This window comes from Vipera ursinii, assembly GCF_947247035.1.
Source record: "Vipera ursinii genome assembly, chromosome: 7".
Lineage (NCBI taxonomy): Eukaryota > Metazoa > Chordata > Lepidosauria > Squamata > Viperidae > Vipera > Vipera ursinii.
In genome coordinates, this window is record NC_139521.1 from 77,023,149 (window position 1) to 77,045,745 (window position 22,597).

Here is a 22,597-nt window from a genome sequence, read left to right on the forward strand (position 1 = left end):
CTTTTACTGACCTCGGAAGGATGGAAGGCTGAGTCGACCTTGAGACGGAACTCCTGGCAGTGGGCAGAGTCAGCCTGCAACGCCGCATTCTAACCACTGGGTAACCCCTCATAAACCACTGCTAGCTTTATTTTGCATTAATTTCCCTTGAAAACAATTGAAGTGAGTCTCCTCCTCTTACCCCAGGACTGTTAAACTTGGGTTAGGAGTCTTAGCAAAATCTTTCAGAAGTCCCAATAAATTCTGGGAGTGGAAGTCCACCGGTCATAAAAGGGCCATCGTTCCCAGCCTCTGACCTAAGTGTCTCCCAGAGGATCGTGTGCAGAAGCAGAGTTTTCTGGGCCCCTATTATTATCCCTTTAACCTCTGTTATAACCAGGCAAAGTTCCTAGCCAGATGTCCAACGAGAAGGCCTCTTTTGTCATCTGTAGCAAACGCAGAGAGCAGAAGACGGAGGGATAACTTCAGCCAGTTTCATTTCCAGCCGGTTTCTGCACAGGAGACCAAGAGCCCCCGTCTACCTCTAGTCCTATCGGAGAAGGAGGAAGGTCAGTCTTGAACCCCCTCTTGGTGAACAGCCCTGACTGGCGTTTGTTTTGGGCCTTCAAGTCACTCAAGACTCCTGGAGCCAGCCGGCCTGCCTGGACAGGTCCCTGCAGCTTTCTTGGCAAGATTTTTGCCCCGGCCTTCCTCTTTTCTTAGGGCCGCCCAGCTGGCTTTGGGCCTCAGGCAGCTCTCCTGCTTTCTAGCCTGGTGCTTTAAGCATGACCCCAGGTTGACTCCGGGCTGTAAACTGGCTCCAAAACAAAGGAGTGGACCCATTAATGGGATGAATGGCTGCTAGCCTTCCTGTGGAGGCCTCCGAAGGCCGCCTGCTGGGAGACTCCTGGGCTACCTGGGGCAGGTGGGCGGCCACCGCCAGAAGAGGCCACCTCTCTGGCACAGGGGACAGGTGACAATACACCGAGGAGCTGCACAGGTCTGCACCAAACACCGGATCAGTGGCGATCTTGGCGTTCCTGCCGTTCAAAGGACGGAGGCTTTCTTTCTGATCTGCCTGGGGTTTCCAGCAGTGCCTGCTCTGCCCCTCCTAGTTCCTTTGACCCTTGACAGCTTCTGGCTTCCTGCTTCAATTTCCTGTTGTTTCTTCTGAGGAGGCACCTCTGCCCTCTGCTTTCACTTGGTGCTGACACTCGCTAGACAGCATGGGGGACACCAGCCAATCGCCACTGCCGGTAGCAGACACGTCACTTGGGTAGCTTAAACCTTCTCGCGAGTTCCCCACTCTTCCCAAAGCGGTTCTGCCATCATACTCTACAAGAGGCCTCTCCAAAGTGGGCAACTTTAAGACTTGTGGACTTCAACTCCCAGAATTCCCCAGCCAGCGTTGCAGACCTCTGCTCTACAATCTCTACAATCACAGGATGTAAGGTTTGGAAGGAGCATCAAGTCCAAGCTGGGTACAAGAGCCCGGCAAACAGAGGAGTGTAGGAGATATAAAGAGTGATTGTTTTTAGCTGCGAAGTCGTGTCCGACCCATCGTGACCCCATGGACAACGTTCCTCCAGGCCTTCCTGTCCTCTACCATCTTCTGGAGTCCATTTAAGCTCACGCCTCCTGCTTCAGGGACTCCATCCAGCCACCTCATTCTCTGTCGTCCCCTTCTTCTATTGCCCTCGATCTTTCCCAGCATTAGGCTTTTCTCCAGTGAGTCTTTCCTTCTCATTAGGTGGCCAAAGTATTTGAGTTTTAGCTTCAGGATCTGGCCTTCTAAAGAGCAGTCAGGGTTGATCTCCTCTAGGACTGACCGGTTTGATCGGCTTGCAGTCCAAGGGACTCATAGCTTCATTGAATTACGCAAGCCAGTTCGCCAGGACAAGGCAGTAATCCATGAAGGGGATAAAGGGTGGAGGATCTGCCTAATCTGAAGATGAAAAAAACACTTTGTAAAGCCTTAGTAAGGCCACACCTGGAACACGGCGTTCAGTTTTGGTCACCCCATTACAAAAGAAAGAGGTCGAGACATTGGAAAAAGTGCAGAGAAGAGCAACGAAGACGATTAAAGGCCTGGAGACTAAAACACAAGATGAACAGCTGCAGGAATTGGGTCTGGCTAGTCTAGAGAAAAGAACTGACTGATTGATCGATCAACCAGTGATCAAATCAATTGCAGAGGACGCCAGGTTGGGGGAAAATCAGCTCTCTGCATAAGCAGTTATGCTTCCCTTTGACTCCACATCTGTCTTCGGAACAAACCTGAGTCAGATGCTTTCTTTAAGAGCCCTCTTTTTTTTTCCAATAAAGAAATGGAAACACATGGAGCGATCTCCCTCGCTGCCAAATACCATGTTAATTCTAAAAAGGCCCTTTTCATTAGATGATCTATACACAAGGACTACAGATTACAAAAGCAGAAAATTAAATTGTAAACTGTACGGCGATGCCTCGGAGAGAGAAAGAGGCGGGGGGGGGGGGATCAGAGAGGCCAATCCTTCCTCCTGCCTTGGCTGAGCTCAGCCTTCCCAGCCGAAGGAAAAAGCTGCAGGGTTTCATCATGCATAATGGATAGGCCACCAAGAGGGCGAGATCTTTACCGCCTTCGGAACCGCCTCGGCCCTCGCGAAGGTCCCCAGAGTTCGCAGCCTCTCCGAAGGCGGAATTGGGGGCTTGCCTGCCGCGTCTTCCTTCCCTTAACCCCCGGGGGGGGCTTCCATAGCCCTCCCCTGCAGCCCCAAGGCAGCACCTCTGGGGGGGGGAAAGGAGAGGGGCTGTTGCAAAGAGGCAACTCTCCACCCCAAAAACTCATGCCTGGGTGTTTGCCCCCACCAGGTAACTGCCACCGCCTCTCTCTACTCACAGGGGGAAACACACTCAACGAGGCTGAAACGATTGCGGGTCCTGGGTTTGGCCAGTCTAGTGAAAGGAAGGACCAGGGGGGACACGATAGCAGCCTTCCAGTATTTGAGGAGCTGCCGCTAAGAAGAGGGGGGGTGTCAGTCTGTTCTCCAAAGCACCTGAAGAAGGCAGGAGAAGAAGCAACGGATGGAAACTCATCAAGGGGCCAAGCAGCCTAGAACTAAGGAGGAATTCCCTGAAGCGAGAGCAATTAACCAGTGGAACGACCTGCCGATAGATAGATGATAGATAGATAGATAGATAGATAGATAGATAGATAGATAGATAGATAGATAGATAGATAGATGATAGATAGAGATAGATAGATAGAAAGATATAGATAGAAATAGATAGATAGATAGATAGATAGATAGATAGATAGATAGATAGATAGATAGATAGATAGATAGATAGATAGATAGATAGATAGATAGACAGACAGACAGACAGACAGACAGACAGACAGACAGATAGATAGGGGGGGCAGAGCACCGAGGGGCTTAAGGAGGCCCTCCAACGGAGGATGAGGAGAGGGGTCGAGGGTCCTTCCACATTGGTCTCAAGGTTCCTGCGACAATAACAGTAGATGTTGCTCCACGCCTGACTTTCAAATGGCCCCAACCATTCGGGCCTCTGGATCGACGGCCGGGTGGGTCTGTCTGCCCGTCTGTCCCAGGAACTAGAAGTCCCAAGCACCCTCCCTCTCAGACTGCAAAGCCCAGCAAATTCATCTTCGTCCTCTCGCACAGCAAGCAACTTTCTCCGTGGGCCCAGACTCGATCCCTGGGGCTTTCAAGATGTGGCGGTATTTTCTGCCTATCCCATTTATTGATCCTATCATGCCGATACCCCTGCGGCACCCAGATAACTGAAGCAATTAACCCGGAGCTGAACTCTGAAGCCCAGGAGGATCGGCAGGCAAGGGGCAAAGCCAGGATCCCAGCTACGCGGTGCTCAGCAGCTCTCCGGCGTCAAGGTCTCTGGAAAGCAGATGGGAGGACCTGGGCTCAACTGGCCCCACTTGTCTTCCCTTTAACTGGGGGACCCCCACGTCTCTCCCTAAAACAATCCCCTGCCCAGAGAGGAGAAGGCAGACGCAAAGTTTTCTAAGAACTGTAGCATCTCCTGTTTGCCTTCAGCACCACCACAATTTTCCAGCTCTTTCCTTGGCACAACCGAAGGACGACGGGTTTCGCAGTCTTTTCTGGGTGCCTTGATGCAGGCTCGGGGCTGCTACTCCTCATTCCAGGCATTTGGGGAGACTTTTTTGTGTCAATTAAGTCCAGCGGGGGTTTTTGTTTGTTTGTTTTTTAAACCCAGGGAGGCTTTGGGTGATTGACAGGGCGTTCAGTTGGGCTCTAACCTAGCGGACACTTTTATTAACTGGTTTAAGAGAGAGAAATATGCCGGATTTTAATCGCTCGCTTTATTCCTATTTTGCTGCAGCCTTGAGCAGCGCTCTTTTAATATGGAAAATCCAAATATTAACAAAAGTTCTTTCCATCATCAGTTAAAGTTCAGATGTCCCCAGTGGAAAATCCCACGTGCACAACTGGAAGAAGAGCCGGGGGGGGGGGGACCGCAAACAGGCCTTCCTCCTCCTGACTTAGGAGAAGCACGGCTGAAAGCTGGGGGGGGGGGGAAACAAAGGGGAAGCCGGACTCGCCCAGACGGGGGACAACCAGGAATGAAGGGGAATCTCCAATACAATCAGAGAAGGGGGGGAGGGGCAGAGGGGGGGAGACTTTGATTATTTAAACTTTTAATTACTCCTTGCTGTCAAAACCAGGCCAGCAGCAGAGGCGGCACAGCTCAGCCAGAAGCCGCCACTTCCCAACTGAAAACCAGCCCGGGAGGGGGCATGTTGCATGGCCTGTTTTGCGCTGGCAAGCAAGGAAGAGGCTGTGTGCGGGCTTTGTCCTGACCCCTGCCCTGCGCCACAGCGGCTCCCCACACAGGAGGGGCTGGTGCCCTTCTCTTCACTGCAGAAACCCCTCTGCACGTTGCACGTCAAAGAGAGCCCACTTGGATGCCTTTCCTGGAAAACACAGCCAGTGACTGACCACCACCCCCCCAAAACAAAAATGAAGCACGGCCTTAGGATCGTGCTACACCATCGGCCAGAGAAGATCTTTAACGCACACAACCCCAGGCAGTGTTTCCAACACCTCCCAGGCCTTGAAGGGGGAGGAGAAGCAGCTTCTCTTGGCATCGAACAGGAGCCCCCCCCCCTTGCTGACCTGCCCTGCAAGCACCCCAACATTTCTCCCAGGACAGGGACTCAGCAGCAGCAGGAGACAAATGCACCCCACAAGCAGGCAAGGTCCAGGCCTTTCAACAGCGTTGAACTTTTGCTCAAAAAGTCAACAAAACAACAGAAACGCTCTTATTCCCTACGGACGGCTTGTTTGATCCGTTTACACGGGAGCTCCGAGCCCAAAGCCGGATTCCAACCTGGGTCCGAGGCCTAAAGGCATCCCTAACAGTGGGAGGCTCATGGGGATCAAGGGATCCTGTTTTGCATCCCGTCTTCCATTTTCCTTCAGGAAGCAGAGATGGGGGCGAAGAGAATGAAGGGGGCCCCTCTTTTCTATAGGGGACGGAGTAAGGGCACCCCATCCCGTTTGGTCCTGCGGAAACCAAGAGAAAACCTCTTTACCTGGAGCCCAGTCTACAGCAGGTGGCTGGGGGATTCTGGGAGTTGAAGTCCACAAGTGGCCAAGGTTGGACACCCCTGCCCTACAGGGGTGCAGGCCTCTCCCTTCTCACTGGGAAAGCCTTCGGGGTGTGTGTGTCAAGGGAAGCCATCCATCGGCTCAACCCAGCGTTTTCAGAAGGGTATAGTGAAAGGGCCCACGCAGCTGCCAAAGTCCTCCGGGTGAACCCCAGAACTAACGAGGCTCCAAGAGAAGCACCCCAAAGCCTTGGCCTAAAGACGGTTCTCTCCCTGATCAGACACGGTCTCAGCTTCCCCTCCCCAAGGTTGTTCTCATGCCAGTCCTGGCACTTCATAAGGGTCAGGGGTCACCTTCAACTGACCTGCCTACAGTGCCCAGGGAACAGCTTTTTTTTGGGGGGGGGGAGTGTTTCCTTCTGAGCTTGGAGCTGCCTACAAACTCAAAGAAGAGCCATGCTCAACTGGGGGGGGGCAGAAGGTCCCGGAGGCGGAGTGTGTCCTGCACTGCTCTTCAAAGAGACCCTACAAAGCAGCTTTGCCGTCCAGCAAATGCCCCTGCAAGCCAGGCCTCAAGGAGGGTCCCGCTGGGTCAGGGGCTGGCCTGCTTGGCTGCCAAGGTCAACAAGGAGCCGGGCAGCCTGGCCATTCGGCCGGCCATCTCTCCCTGCTCTGTGTCCCCTCCCCAGCAGCCGAGGCAGCTCCGTGAGAGGAGCCCTGCACCACCACTGCCGCCTGCCTCTGGTGCGCGGCTGCTCTTATCGGGCCGCCGTGTTTATCATCCGCCGCAGAGTTCAGGGAGCCCAGGAGGAGGGTCAGGTGTGGGTCAGGGCGTGGTGCTGCCCGGCTGCTTATCAGCAGTGAAAAAGTGAGTCCACCTGGTTTGTTTCTGGCTGTTAAGCACGGCAGGGTCAGCCAGCATAGCAGCAGGTCAGCCAGAGTTCACCATTCCTCGGGCCTCACTTATCAGCAGCCGCGGGTTCATCAACTTTTTCCACCTTGCAAGGAGCCATTTCCTGACAGGAGCTCGGCCCCTCCTCGCCCTCCCCATGGGCCGGCCGGCAGCTGCCTCCGCCGCCGCCTCCCTCCCTCCCGGCTGGCATGTGCTGGCTCACGACGGCCACTCCCCGGGCGGGCAGCGCAGGGGAGCCAACGACAGCCCTTGTCAGCACCGCTTCAGCCCTGGGCAACCTCCCCTGCCAGAGTCCCCAACGGAGCAGGCGTGGCGGGCGTGCTCCGGGCAAGTTGCGCCAACCGCTCAACCGGTCTGGGGTTGAGCAAAGGCCCCGTGCTCGGTGGCTCCAGAGAGGCGCGCACCTGCCACGAGCGGGCACGGCGATGCTGGGCTTCCCCCAGCAGGAAATGGCCCGGGCACCTCGGGGGGGCTTCCCGGGGCTGCCTGGAGGGGAGGGAGCTGGCCCTTTGGGCACACCGGGGTGGCCCTGGGGAGGGAAGAAGCTGCTTCCCTGGAGACCGGGATGAGCCAAAGGACGCCGTGCTTTGGCAGCTCTCGCCCGCCTGCCCAGCTGAGCCCCGAGAAGCAGATCCGGAGCAGCTGGACCCGGCTGGGGACTTTTGCAAGAGGGGAAGCTTCTTCTTCTGCTCCCTTTTTTTTGGGGGGGGGAGATGCAAATAAGGAGGGGGGGGTCTTTTTGCAAAGGCTGGAGGTGCAGCTCTGTTTGCTCCCACCCACCCCCATCTCTCTGCCTTTTCAGCACCCCTTACAGGACCTCCAACTGGGCTCTCACCAGGATTCGATGTTGCCCCAGCTAAGTGGGCAGCTGGGCTTGCGGCCCGTCTCCCTGCCCAGCCCTGTCAATCCTCATCCTGCCCCACACGCCACCCCAGGCAGGAAAAATCCAATGCCCAGAAAAGCTCCCTGCACGCACGGCGGGCACCACAGCGCCTCTTTCCCTGCTGCCGTCTGGGTGCTGCCTTTCTGCGGCGGGCGAGGGTCCCCCTTCTCTCCGTTCCCAGCATGGCTGTGCCGCGTGTGCTGGCTTGCACGAGCCGAAAGCCGGCTAGCTGCATCCCACCGAATCTCTCTGCCAACCTTTTCCAGCAGGCAAGCAGAGGTCTTCAGGTTGCCCGCCCTGAGTCCCACCTGCTGGGGGTCCCGCCATGCCCGAGGAAGGCAGCTCCACCCACGGGGATGTAGCCAGCAGCAGGTTAATTGCAACTCCTTGTCAAACGCACAAACACACACACACACACACACACACACACACACACACACAGAGAGAGAGAGAGAGAGAGCATACGCACACTACTTGGTTCAACTCCCAGTGACCTTACCTACTTGCTTTTTTCAGCATCTGGAGATTTCTGTCAGCAAAACCAAAAGGCCAGGCGGAGTTCAAGGTAAGAGTTATCTGGGAGGAAAAGGCTGCCCGAACTTCAATGGCCTCTTTCCCACCGAAGACACCGCAGCTCTCCACGCAGCCAGCTGCGAAGCCTGCCCGCCCGCCCACCTGCCCTCTTGGGGGGGAGGGGGGGGAGGGAAGGAAGCCCCCCCCCTTCCAGGGACAGATTCCTTGAGGGTCCTTGGGGATCTCTGAGCTTGGGGGTTTTCTTGCAGACGTTTCACGACCCAAACTAGGTAAGATGGTCAGTCTGGCCAGTGTTTTCCCTGGCACTGATGAAGTTAACCTAGTTTGGATCATGAAACATTTGCAAGGAAACCACCCAGCCCAGAGAGCACCAAGGGGCCCAAAGTCCTCCTCCTCCTCCTAAATCCCTTCTAGCACCGAGAATGTTGCTCAGTTTGGGTCACGGGACGTCTGCAAGAAAGCCACCCAGCTCAGAGAGCACCAACCCTAGGCTACAAATACTCTCCTTGCCCCTGGCCCTGACCCCAGCTGTTTCCAGTCAGAAGAACCAGGACCCCCAAGCACACCGGCCGGCCTTCCCTGAGCTGTGCAGAGGCACAGGGGCCTTGATCCGGTATTCGCTGCTTGGAGGAGACCTGACTTGTCGGGGAAGCCCCCAGAGTCGCCTGAACCATCTTCCACTTTCCAACAGAAGCCAACCATTCACGAGGACATCACGGACACGGGTATCTGACCTGCCTCTCCTATGCTGGCATGCGCGTACTTATTATGCCCCCAAAATAAATGAAAATGCAGGAAACCCCAGGGCAGTGGGGCAATTAAGAAAGAGGGCCAGAAAGCTGCCCCCAGGCCTTGTTTCCACACTTCCCTTCGCCCTTCGCTCGCTCCCTCCTCCTCCTCTCGTTTACCCAGTTGGATTTTAATCGCATTCACCACGGACACTTTAAAGGGTTGCAGGACTTCACTCTGCAGAGAGCCAGGGGTCCAGGGAACCCCACTGTCCTTGCAGACAACCCCTCCTCGCTAGGGATGGGCCTCGCCAGAGGCTGTCAGGATGGTGTCAGATGAGAAATGCCCCCACAACACAAAAACTCTTTCCTGAGCCAGAACCAAAAGGAAAGACCAACGCTTTTCTGCTGCAAGGAGAAAGGGACAAATCGGTGGCAGGACGGCAAGAAGGCGGGAAGTCTAACTCTGTCTCCGAAGCCCCGGAGCGCGTCCATGGCCCGCTGGGGGAAGGAGGGGGCTGCACAGGGAGTCCTCGACTTACGACCCACAACTGACCCCAAAATTTCTGCTCTTAGGCGAAAAGTTGTCAAGTGACTTTTGCCCCATTTTACGACCTTCCTTGCCACAGTTGTTAAATGAATCACTGCAGTTGTTAAGTTAGCAACGTGGTTGTTAAGTGAATCTGGCTTTCCCATTCACTTTGCTCGTCGGAAGGTTGCAAAAGCTGATGACCCCGGGACGGGACGCCGCAACCATTCTAGATATGAGTCAGTTGCCAAGTGTCTGAATTTTGGTCACCTGACCATAGGGATGCTGCAATGCTCATAAGTGTGAGAACCGGTTATAAGTCACTTTTTCCATTGCCACTGTAATGAAACGGTCACTAAACGAACTGTTGTAAGCCGAGGACTACCTCCAATTTCTAGGGACAAATGAACAACGTCCCAGAAGACTGGAACTGGCCTGGGAGAGGGATCTGGAAGACTCGGGAGGCCCCAAAGCAGGGGAAAAAGCAGAAGACGACCCGTGGAAGCGCAGGCTTGCCAGCCGGACCTCAAAGGGATTATTAACCACAGACTCGTAAGCGGTGATGGAAGAGACACGCCACAATTAGCAGGAGCCAAGCTGGGCTGGTCTCAAACAAGTCTGGCCTTATCTTCTTTCCTGACAGACACACTAAGTCAAATGTCCTCTGTGGGAGTGCCACGGACATGGCGTACCTTGACCTCAGCAAAGTACGATATCCCCATGAACAAAATATGAAAGGCGGACCCACCCTTGACCCCACCCAGAAAGGGCTCCTGATGGGGGCTCCCTATCAGCTTGGAGAGAGGCCAGTCAAGCAGCGTGCCACACTTTGGTGTTGTTATAAAGGAGCCAAAGGAAAGGGGTGCAGAGGGCAGGGATCAAATCTGCAGGCTAGGAGAAGCGGAGAGTCACAAGTGCTTCGGAAAAGAGGCACCGAGATATTTAACACCCAGAACAGGGAGTCAGAACATGCAGTTATAGCCGATTGGTCAGACAGAGCTGGGTCCTGCATGAGGCAACCTGCACTCTGATTGGTTGCTGTGGGTATAAGGGGGAGTTTCCCAGTTTTCCCGCCTTTCCTTCTGTGTGTGCTCGGAGATTTACCTCAGGATGTTCCTGCTGTGTTGATTTACCTGGCAACACTGTCTGCCCGACTGCCTTGTTTGCTCTAAATATATTTATTTATGTAAAACGACAAGTTTGCCTCAGTGCCCTTGACCCCATTTGGACCCCGGCCGCACAATTCCCTGACAGGATCTTCTAAAAAGATCAAGATGGATTTGAAGACTGCAATGAAACAAACAGGATGGAATTTAACTGGGAGAAATGCAGAAAGCGGCCTTAGAGTAGACCTCTCTGAGGACGTATATAAGAAAATTTAAATCAGAATGCATTACTGGCCGTCCTCAACTTAGAACATTTTGTTTCATGACTGTTCAAAGTTACAACAACACTGAAAAAGTGGCTTATGACCATTTTTCACACTTATGACCATTGCAGCATCCCCAGGGTCACATGATCAAAATTCAGATGCTTAGCAACTGGTTCATACTTACAACAGTTGCAGTGTCCTGGGGTCACATGATCCTCTTTTATGACAACCTTGTCATAAAACCTTGTTAACAACCTTGTCGCTCACTTAACAACTGCAGTGATTCACTTAACACTTGTGGCAAGAAAGGTCATGAAATGGGACAAACTCACTTAACAAATGACTCGCTTAGCAGTGTGTGTGTCTGTCTGTGTGTGTGTGTGTGTGTGTGTGTGTGTGTGTGTGTGTGTGTGTGTGTCTTCTTAGGCCTTCTCTGTGGGGGCTATGAGTTTCTGGACCAAAGGCTGACTGCTCTTCCCCCTTCTCCCAGGGCAGTGTCCTTGGTCCTTCCAGAGTCTGGCCCACACCTGTGGGCCTCGGGTCCCACCCATCCATACTGCTGGAGAATACACACACACTGTGTGTGCCAGGGTGGCTGCTGTTCACCCAGTTCAGCCCCACCAGTAAAGCACGGCAGCCCTGAGGACACACAGCTTCTCAGCTCCAGAGCAGCCTGGCAGCACCAACAAGTGAGTCCTTCCCAGACAGGTGCTGATCTGCTCCCCATTTCCTTCCTAGGCTTTCCAGGAGATCAGCCCAGGCTGTGTGTGTGTGTGTGTGTGTGTGTGTGTGTGTGTGTGTGTGTGTGAAGGAGGGCGAAGGAAATCCCTTTGCATTAGTCTGATCAACACAAGGGAACCGGTCCAATTTGGCAGCTTGGCACGTGTGTGCCTGTGTGTCTGTTGGCGCACATCCTAACCCTCCGAGGTACGTTCAGGTAGAAATCCTTGTTCCAGGAAGGGATCTCTTCTGCCCGAACTTGTTTCCCGGGAGGGGAGGGGAGCTGGGCAGCCTTCGTCCTGTGCCCCCAAGTGGTGTTAAGTCCAGGACTCTCGGTGCGGAGTTAGCACAAGCCAAGAGAGTCCACTTCCCCACCCCCGCCCTTCCGTCCTCCTGGCATCTCGGCATCTCCTACCAGCCTAGAGTTACTACCCAAAGGAATCCCTGCTGCTTGGGAATCTCCACGTGGCTTCCTCCCTCCCCTCGTCTCCTGGCTGGCCTCTTGACTGCCGGGCGGGGCGCCCTCCCCCTCCGCAGCTTTCCAGCCCCCTCGGCCAGGAAAGACAAGGCAGCCCCCTCTCCGTCCCCTTTGGCTCTGCCAGGACCAGGCTTGGCTCCCCCCCCCCAAGGTCCGCTCGGACAGCCTCACCTTCCCTTCCTGTGTTATGGCCTCAGGCCAACTGGCAGCGCCCCCCCCCCCGCGAGTCCCAGGCTGGGACCCACCAATGGGCCGGAGCTGGGAGTTGAGTGAAAAAGGTTGGACGCCCTTGATCTAAGAAGCTTCTCCTTCCAAGAGGGAGGCTTTACTTCATTCTCTGCATTTATTTTCTTGCCCGAGGAGCTCTCCCTTGTGTCTTGCATTAAACCCCACCAAAGAGACAAAAGCATTTTACATTTTTCTTAACAAGTCCCCTTGCATTTATTATCCAATTACTCCGCCTTTGTCTCTTGTTCCCTCCCTGGGGCAAAAGGCAGCTTTTAAATCAGCAGCAGGTCGGAGGAATGTAAGAGGGTCCCAGAGGGGCTGAACGCAGAAGCCCCGGTCTCTGAGGGGAGGGGAGGCTTTGGGGCCAGATGCGAAGACAGAGAGACAGAGCGCCGAGGCCTCTCCGGGCAGCCAAGACCGGTCCCGGCAAAGCCAAAGGGGATGGACGTAGGACTGGGTCAGCACAGACCTTTTTTCAGGGAGATACTCCGTCATCCAGGTCACGGACAATGTCCCAAAGGTGCTTTTTCCAAAAGGCAACCGGAAAAAGATTCCTCAGTACTAAAGAGGCAGCTAAACCACTGAACAATGAAGAACTGAAGAAGCTTCTTGGATGAGAAGTGAAACATTTTCAAAGGAAAAAAAAAACCTTTTGGAAAATCACCCCTCTTTTCTCCTGGCCAAGGGTGCTGGGAACCTCAGGAGGGGGTGACGCCCCACCCTGCAAACCTGGGGGAGTCCCTGGCCGCAGGAGGCCGCCCGGGGTCCATGGCGGAAGCAGCCATCAGCAGGAATATTATTTATTGTATTGATTTATCCAATTTCTACCCCCCTCTGGGCGATTTACAACACTAGTGGCAGGAAAAGCCCTGGGGGTCCTTGTCGCCAGCCCTGGGGGGGGTGAGGTAGGGGGGAGAGTGACCTCCTGGCCTGGAGGCAAATTCAGGCTTCAGACGAGCCTCGCGTCAGGTAAAAGAAGGGACAAGTCTAGAGGCCATTTTTTTACCTGCTGCTGTTTAAATATTTTACTATTGAGGGTTGGGTGGTTTTGAGCTGTAGCGTGAAGGGCGGATCTCCGGCCCTGCAGGGCTGGGAAGGCCTTTTACGTAGAGGCAGTCCTTGACCTACGACGGGGGTAAGCAACCTTGGCTCTTTTATGGCTGGACTTCAACTCCCAGAATTCCTGAGCCAGCCTGGCTCAGCTTGGAATCCTCTTCCTTTCCCCTCAGCATGGCTGGCTCAGGAATTCTGGGAGTTGAAGTCCACCAGTCATAAAGTGGCCTAGGCCTAGTCCAGGGGTAGGCAGCCTTGGCTCTTTTATGACTCGTGGACTTCAACTCCCAGAATTCCTGAGCCAGCCTGACTCAGGTTGGAAACCTTTCCCTTTCCCCTCAGCATGGCTGGCTCAGGAATTCTGGGAGTTGAAGTCCACCAGTCATAAAGCGGCCTAGGCCTAGGCCAGGGGTGGGCAACCTTGGCTCTTTTATGACTGGTGGACTTCAACTCCCAGAATTCGTGAGCCAGCATGGCTCAGCTTGGAAACTTCTCCCTTTCCCCTCAGCGTGGCTGGCTCAGGAATTCTGGGAGTTGAAGTCCACCAGTCATAAAAGAGCCCAGGTTGCCTATCCCTGACCTACAACCGTAGGGGAGCACAAAATTTCCACTGCTAAGCAAGACAGCTGTTAAGTGAGTTTTGCCCCAGTTTACAACCTTTCTTGCTACAACCGTTAAGGGGATCGCTTGATAAGTTGATCAGTTGATAAGTTAGAAACGGGGTTCTTAAGTGATCCTGGCTTCCCCGTTGACTTCACTTGTCAGAAGGTCGCAAAAGGGGGATCATGTGACCCCAGGAACGCTGCGACCGTCATAAACATGAGTCAGGGACACGGCGATCGGCATAAATCCATGCCGGCTGCCAAGCAGCCGAACTTTGGTCACCTGACCATGGGGACACCGCAACAGTCGCTAAGGGGGAAAAACAGTCCTCAGTCCCTTTATGCAGTGCTGTTGCGCTGCAGTCACTAAACAAACTCTTGTAAGCCGAGGACTGCCCGTATATATTTTCTAATGCCAGGACCGAAAATGTGCCACGGGAAGATGCAAAACACGGGGCTGAGGAAGCAGAGCCTCTTTCTCAAAAGGGAGCCACGGCTGCCGCTGCCGGTCCTGCGGTCGCAGCCACCCCCCCCCCCGGTTGCCACCCTGGGCTTCCCGGGGTCAGCAGAGAGACCCCTGCCTCCTCGGTGGGGGCCACCGGACCCTTGGGAAGAGTCCAACCTCTCCCTGGTCAGCAGACCCGACTGTGCCGGGCGTGAAGTTCGGGGAAAGGACCAGACTGGCTGTTTTAATTCAAAATGTGCGCCTGGAATTAGGACGAGGGGGGGGCGGGTAACTTTTCAGGCCCACAACTGGAGACCCTCCGGCTGCCAGGCCAAGTTGGACAGACGGACAGAAAGGGAGTCCTGGGTACACCCCCCCCACACACAAACCCTGTTCTCGTTCCCACAGCACCCCCTGCTGGGGGAAGACCGGGAAAAATGGACCACCTGGGCAAAACATCTGGCGGAAAAGCACATTCCGTGCCGTGTCCCTACAAATAGAAGTTCAGAACGGCGTCAAGCTGCAGCTCTGAAACTGTAAAACAGACTCACTTCTCGAGACGACGGGGGGGGGGAGGGGGGGACTGGCTTCTCCAGGGTATGGAAATGAGGCCTAATCAATCATAACCTTGGCCGGCTCTAGTGCCACTAGAATAGTTTTACAGCCACGATCTCTGCAGATCCCTTTCCAAAACAGTGACTTGAAATGCATTTGAAGCCGAGCCTTCTCCTCCTGCCCCCAACTGCCTCCCCACCCCCACCCCCGAATTTGGCCCATCTCTCCTCTCTCCTAAAGATGCTGATGGAGGGACCTCCAGACCTTTGGAGGGCACCAAACGGGTGAAACTACATAGCTGGCAGCGAGGGGCGCCTGGCAGTTGGGACTCATTTCTTCGGGTGCATCGGTTGCCCAGAACGGAGGTAACGCTGATCACAGAAGGCCTTGGCTGATGATCTGGAGAGAGGTTGCCAGACTCAAATCACCCTCCACGATGACCCCGCCTCAAATGGAGACAGACCCGAGAACAGAAAATTCTAGATTGCCACAACAGCTCTCAAGGCTACCGTCCAACTGTCTTCCCCTGTTGGTTTCTGGAAAATGGCCCCAGTAATGCAGAGCAGAAAAGGTCCTGCCTCTGGCATTGCAGAGGAAGAGAAGGAGGACCAAGGGGGACATCAGAGCAGACTTCCAATATTTGAGGGGCTGCCCCAAAGAAGAAGAGGGGGCTCCACCTCTTCTCCAAAGCCCCTGAAGGCAGGACAAGAAGCAAGGGACAGAGGCTAATCAAGGAGAGAAGCAACCTGGAACTCCAGGAAAGCGAGAACAATTAACCAGTGGAACGGCTTGCCACCAGACGTTGTGGGCGCTCCATCACTGGAGGTTCTCTCTCAACGGTTTACGGACTCAGCCTCTTTTCCCCAACCATCTGGATCCTCATTTTACTGACCTCAGACGGATGGAAGGCTGAGTCAACCTTGACCCGGTCAGGATCGAACTGCTGGCAGTGGGGAGAGTCAGCCTGCAATCCTGCATTCTAACGATTGCGCCACCAGGGCTCATGCTTGGTATAAACACACGTTCCGTTTAATTAAAAATTAAATAAACAATCTATAAAAATTGCAATTAAAAAATAATTAATTATTTAAAATAAAAACAAAGTCAAAGGGCAGACTCGAGGGAGCACGAGGTCTTTTTCTGTGGTCAGTTTTCCACCTTCCTATGACAAAGTTTGAGTCGTTCCACCGCCGTGATTTTCACTGCGAATTCTGGGGGGGAACCCACCCCACCCCTCCCCAGTTTTCCCGTCCCTCGGCACAGCCATGCTTTTACCGAAGGGGGAGAAAAAAGCTTCCCAGGAATCTGGTTAACTGACTAGACTTGACAGTTAATGGATGGCAACGAAACGGCTGCCTCTTCAAAAGCGGAATTAAGGCCGGCTTAATTCCACAGAAGCCGGGAAAAGTCACCGCCGAGAAGGTAAATCCACCTGCCAGGCGGGGAGGCTTCCGCTGGGGCCACGGATCTCGGCTGCCTGCCTTCCCTCCAGCAGCTGCAGCACCTGCCCTTCTGCTCTGGGGGGGCTGGGCAGGAGGAGGGGAAGGTGGGGAGGGGTAGAAAATTTGTGAAATGAGAATACAGGCAGTCCTCGACTTACAACCGCAATTCAGCCCAAAATTCGATTGCAAAACGAGACAGTGGCCAAGTGAGTTTTGCTCCATTTTACCATCTTTTTTGCTAACGGAAACACTGCAGTTGTTAAGTAATAATAACACAGTTGTAAAACGAATCACTGCAGTTGTTGAGTTAGTCACGCATTCGTTAAGTGAACCCAGCTTCCCCATTGACTTTGCTTCTCAGAAGGTCGCAATAGGGGATCACATGATCTCTCTCTCTCTCTCTCTCTCTCTCTCTCTCTCTCCTGCGCCTGGATGAACTTGAAGCAATGCAAACCATCAAGGAAGGAAGCAAAAAAGAGGCTTTTGTCCAATAAATCAGGGGTCCCCAACCTCTGGGCCGTGGACCGGTACCGGGCCGTGGCTTGCCAGCAACCGGTCCGTACAAACAAGCAAAGCCCCATCCACGGTATGCAGGCAGCACACAAAACCACGCACCCTGCGGTCCACAGAAACACCTCTTTCCACAGAACCGGTCCCTGGCGCCAAAAAGGTTGGAGACCTTCGCTCTAGAGGGGATTTCAGCCCCCTTCCCAGCAGGGAGGGCAGCCCTGCTCAGGCCGAGAGAAAGAAGCCAGATTTCCCCCGGAGGAGCCTGAACCGAACGCTCTGGCAGCAGAAGTCAGCGTTGTGGAAATAATCAGAAACTGCGACCGCAGTGCTGCAATATTTCGCCTATGTGCAAACTGGAAACTGTTACCCGGGCCCAACACAGCCCCATTTTGCAGCGAGGGGGGGGGGGGGGAAACATGCTAAAAGAAAAATTGAGGAGACAGGTGAAAAAAAAGACAGAAAATAAAACTACCAATTCACAATTTTCCTGTGGTTTCTCCTAGCTAAAGGAATGATGTAATTTAACCTTTCAACTATTTTCCTGCTTGTTTTATAACTTGCGTGTGTTGCCCAGGGTCACCTTACAGGGAGATGGGCAGCATAAAAAAAATCAATCAATCAATCAGTAATTGTAGAGGTCTTCCACGGGTGGATACGGAAGACAATTTCCTGAGGTTTCCTGAGGAAACTTTCTGTAATTCCAGATGTTTTTGCCAAAGGTCTGATCTTTGCCTTGCAATGGGGAGTGGAAGACAACCTGTCCAACAGAGGTGATCACACCTGAAAGTCTTTTGACACACCCGGCTGGGTCGCTATCCTGATATTCTGGAGAACTGAGATCTGTGGGCAGCCTTCAAAGGATAAAGACCCCTTGGGGGGGACAGTAATAGCAGGCCTCAGTTACCCAAAAAGACACCTGGAAGTAATTTCACTTGTTCGAGAGCGCAGAACTTAAATTTCAAGATTTAAGCATCTATCAGGGATGCTTCGATTTAAAATCCTGGGCTGACCAGGGTGCCCTAAACTTAAGGATTCTACTAACTGGTACCAAGTTAAATTTATTTATTTGTATCCTGCCTTTTATATTTTTACAAACAAATCAAGGTGGCAAACATATCCAACACACCTTCCTCCTCCTATATTTCCCATAACAACAACCCTGTGAGGTGGGTTGGGCTGACAAAGAGCGGTTGCCCCAAAGTCACCCAGCTGGCTTTCACGCCTAAGGCGGGAGTTGAACTCGCCGTCTCCGGCTTTTCAGCCTCGTACCTTAGCCAGTAGACCAGGCGTGTTCAACCTTGGCAACTTGAAGACTTGTGGACTTCAACTCCCAGCATTCCCCAGCCACCTATAGAAATTGTGGGAGTTGAAGCCCACAAGTCTTCACGTTGCCAAGGTTGGGCACCCTGGCGTTAGAGCAACTCAAGGATTACACCTTTGATTCCCTCTAAAGTAGGAATGCTTTTACCTCACTAATTCAACTTAACAGTCAACAGTCAAGTAGCCAAATACAACATCTGGTACCTTTTTCAGCAGACATTCAGCATGTATTCTGAAATTCTACCCATTTTCAGCTGAGGGGGTTGCTCCACGGCTTCTCAATAAGTCAGAGAAGTGGACCAGAAACGTTAGAGGGAAACTTCACGGAGACAAATGCAACGCAGACGACCGATTCCATGGAGAGGGCTGACTGACAACACCCTTGCAGGAAAGACACTGCAACGGTGGGCATCGACCGAGCCTCTGGTCGGCATCAGCTGAAGAAGCAGCAGCTTCCACGTCATGGGAACTAACTGTGCCCGTTGGTTCTGTGTTGATGTTGGGTTTGTCAAACCGCATGAAAAAACCCGAACTCAATTCAGGACACCAAAGGTTGAGGGAGGTTAAGACTGAAGGAGGTCTAGGACAGAAACCTGTTGAGAAGGGCTGGTGGGCAGCGAGTACGTGTAGAATGGAGACGCCGATGACGCTGGCCATGATCATGGGACTTGAAGGGTCCAACAAAGAAGGCCAGCTCTGACCGCTACACAGAACCCCTCGGAGCAGGCCAAGCATCTCTTGGGATACTTTCAGATACTGAGGTAGGGTCTCATCTCAGGGGTCCCATGACTCCCATTTTTGGGACTTAGTTGTCATTTGGAGCTTCCGTGCAAATTCAGAGTAGGGCTTCTTCGCTGCATGAAAAGAGCAGGGCTCTTAAACTGGCTTTTCCACGAAGCGCCACCCCTCCCTCCAGCACAGAAAGTTTGGGGATGGTGCCCCTCTGGTTTTGAAAACCCCCCTTAAACTCCTTGGCCCTGAAGGGGAAGGCGTGAGACGGAGGAATGGGAAGAGAAGGGAGCCGACCCACTCCGGGAGGGTTGGGGAAGGCTTGGGCCCCCCTTCCCCACAGCTGATGGGGCACATTCAGCATGCACGCCCATGTCGGCCTTAGAAACCGGTGGCACTGCATCATCGTGGCAGCTGGGACAAAGCCGGGTGTCCTTCATTGACAAAGATGGTTTAAATGAGAAAGGGCATCAGTCATTGCATCTCGGCTTCATTCAGGCTCTCTCTCCCGCCCGATCCATCTGCGCTGCCAAGGGGTGACATAAGCCAGGCCCCTCTGCCTGGGACGCCCCACACGCAGACTGGCACAGCCTTCCCCACAAAGGGCTCCGCTGCTCCCATGGGAGTCTGCCAACCGCGGAGGCCGCCTATTCCCCACCCCAGCGGCCGAGGTGTCCCTCCCGAACACGGGTGGAGCGTTCCTTCACGAAGAGGCCCTTTCCGGAGGGTGCGTGTGCAAGGAGCGCCACCCCTGCCAGACCCACACCTTCCGCACCCGCGCAGCAGGAGGCAAAACCCTTTCCCAAGCGACTTGGGCAGACCGAAGCCGAAGGGAGGAGGCCAATGGGCATCTTCTGGCATCGAGGCAGAGCCCACCACAACTCAACGCATCCCGCCCCGGGGTCGCCGGCCCTGGCGCTCAGCAGGCCACCCCACTTCTGCCGGCTTCCTTCTGTCCTCGGCACAAGAAAGCCGACCCAGAAACGGTGGCCACCAACTTGGGGGCTATTGAGAGGGTGACGGCAGATAGGAAGAGGGGTGCCTGGCCTGGCGCCCCAGCCCTGCCCCACCTCCTCCTCCCCCCTTCCTCCCTGAAGACCTGACGGTCTTTAGTCACACATCTTAAAAGAAGCACAAAATGGAGCAACACAAAGGCCTACTTGTCTCAAGTCGATGAAGGCCAGCAGCAGCGTGTCCCCTTGGAACCCAGGCACCGGCCCGGATCTGGCAAACTCTGTGGGAAAGAAGAAGGGATGAAAAGCACTTTTAACTCACCATGGACAGGGAGATTGGCAGACGGATGACAGCGGAGACAACGGCGGCCGGGGGGGAGGAGCGCCCCACTTCTAAGGAGTCAGGTCCCCCTCCCCGCCTGCTTTTTGTTCACCCTTCAAAATTTGTGTCATCAAAACACCATTAATTCCCCCATCCTGACAGCAAGGAAACTGTACTAATTTGACCTGAAATTTATTCCCATGAGCCTCACTGGGCTTCGCGGTATTTGTTTTGTGAACTGGACAAACAATTTGCAAAGAAGAAAAGCATTTGGGAGGAAGGTGGGGAGGGGGGGGTCTCGGATGGAAAAACTTTTCCTCCCGACACAATAAAATCTTCAGCTGTGAAATCCTTTTCAGTTCCGAAAGCTATTTATATTTGGGGGCACTCGAGGAATTTTCTAATTTCATGCCTGTCACTGTGATCCAGGCCCATTTGTCAAAAATAAATAAACCAAGCTGCTCCATTAATTATGCTGCCGCAGAGGAACGTCTCCAGCAGATATCATATCCTTGGACAAAGGAGGGAAGACGCCAAGAACTTCCCTCCTTGCGGAGAATATCAATTATTTTGAAGGGGTCCAGTTTAGCGACGCTGGAGGAGGAGGAGGAGGAAAGATGGTGTCCAGGGAGAAGCAGCCTCGCCTCTCGCAGGCGTCCGGCTAAACCAGTTTGACTGGGGCACAGCCGTGCAAAGCAGCCTTCCCCGTCCTATGCCGACTAGGAACTACACAAGTTGTGGTCCAACCAAGCAGCAGAGAGGAGACGGAGGTGGGATCCATGGTCTTCCTGAACTGCAGGCTGAAGAGAAACACCACCATCGTCCTCCATCTTGGTTCAGCCAGTTGGCTAAGCCAGTAGCCCTTTCTCCCAGAGCTGCCACCCCCACCCCCCCGGTTGGCAAACAGGCCATCCAGGGAGGCTCTCGTTTCACTGTCCAAATGATTCTCCAGCATCATCAAGCCAAGAGGCTGAAGAAATACCCAAAAGTTGGCTCAGGAGCTGCCTCGCCTTAGAGAGCCTGGTGGGCATCCTAGAGGCCAGGCGGTCAAGGCAACTTTGTAAAAAGGGCCCACAGGACACACAAGAGCAGAAAAATTCAGCTTCTTGCAGCCCCCTCAAGGTCTAACGATGATGGTCCCTTCGTGACAGAAGAGATGTTTGAGAAGCCCACCTTGAATTGTTTAGCCACTCACTGAAAACCAGCTATGAGTTTTCCATCATTGACATTGAAACTCCAGTCAACCTTTAACAGGGGACTAATATTCGTTATTTGGCTGCGGAACTCTCTTCCTCCTAAAGGAGCTTCAAGGGACGCTGGAGGCCCCGAGTTCCAGGCCCACCTTAGGGGCAAGGGCAGCTGGTTACCTTGGCCCAGGCACCTTCTCTCAGCCCTGGGAAGCAACCCCAGGGCAGACCCAGCACTTGACCCCCAACTGCTGTGGTCACCCGGGAAATGTCTGTTGGCCACCGACAGAATTTTTCTTTTGGCTTTTAATGCCCACGGAGAAAACCTACCTGGTCGCCAGGAGTATCTACAGGACAACAGTTGGAGGCCTTCTGCTCCAACCGCTGCTCAAGGATCTCATTCAGACAAATGGCTGTCCAATCTCTTCTTAAAAAACCTCCAGTGATGGAGCAGCCACAACTTCTGAAGGCAAATCGTTCCGCTGTGGGGAAATCCCTCCTTAATTCTAAGCTGGATCTCTCTCTAAAAATCCTAAGAATCCTTAAAACTCCTTAGAAGGTCTGTCACCAGCCGTCCTTTCCTCCACAGCCAGATGTGCTGAGCACCGATCCTAAATCATCCCTTGGCTGAACTCCCCTGGACGGCTCTTTGGGTGGTGCCCTTGTGACTTTCTCGGCAGCTTAATTGGGGGGCTCTTCTTCGGGGACCGCCACTGCACTCCCAGGACTGTAACTGGAGGGAAGTTTCTTGGCAGGCAAAATAACATCACCATCCATCCATCCATCCATCCATCCCAGATCGTCCTTAACGGTCTAATGACTGAATAATGAAGACGCTGCCCAAACGTCCCAAGGCTGCTTTTTCAAAAGGCAATGGGACTTCCTTGGATTTTTTTTCTCAAAAACATTTCGCTTCTCATCCAAGAAACTTCTTGGGTCCTTCTTCGGTGAAGAAGCTTCTTGGATGAGAAATGAAACGTTTTCACGGGGGGATAAACAGGAAAGGCCCGTTGCCTTTGGGACACTCAGGAGCCCGGAAGGCTGAGAATCTCCACAGAGGTGTTGTCCAAACCCTGAAGGTGGAGGATTACTCAGAGCAAGGAGGCTGCTCCGTGGTACTTAGCCTCATAACTGGAATAGTTCCAGCTAAGCCCAAAGTCCACCAAGTCTGATGACCTTCCAGGCCAGAGTTTGGAATGGTGATCAGAAACCAGCTTCCCCCCCCCCCCCACATTTCCAGGGTTGCCTATCCTCCTCCTCCTCCTCCTCCTCCTCCTCCTCCTCCTCCTCCTCCTTCTCTTTTGTCATATGCCTGTTCTTATTATATTGTTGTTTTTCCCCGTTTAGTGTATTGCAAGCCTCCCAGCCTCCCATGGCACCAAATGGAACAGGATAAATAAAAATATGATCCCATCTCCTCCTCCTCCTCCTTGAAAAAACCATACAATTTATCTTAAGCAGGTCCATCCAGATTTATGCAATTAATTTATTTATATACTGATGTAATCTCCATGGACTCCTGGCA

General features: G+C 53.6%; 1 protein-coding gene across 1 annotated transcript in view; it reads right to left on the reverse strand.

Moving 5' to 3' along the window:
• EXOC6B (exocyst complex component 6B) overlaps nucleotides 1–22,597 on the reverse strand; it is a 142,651-nt gene that overhangs the window by 18,820 nt on the left and 101,234 nt on the right. Inside the window, exon 20 of the mRNA XM_083367469.1 lies at nucleotides 19,771–19,844. Within this exon, the coding sequence (XP_083223595.1) occupies nucleotides 19,771–19,844 (74 nt within the window). The remainder of the gene's footprint in view (nucleotides 1–19,770; nucleotides 19,845–22,597) is intronic.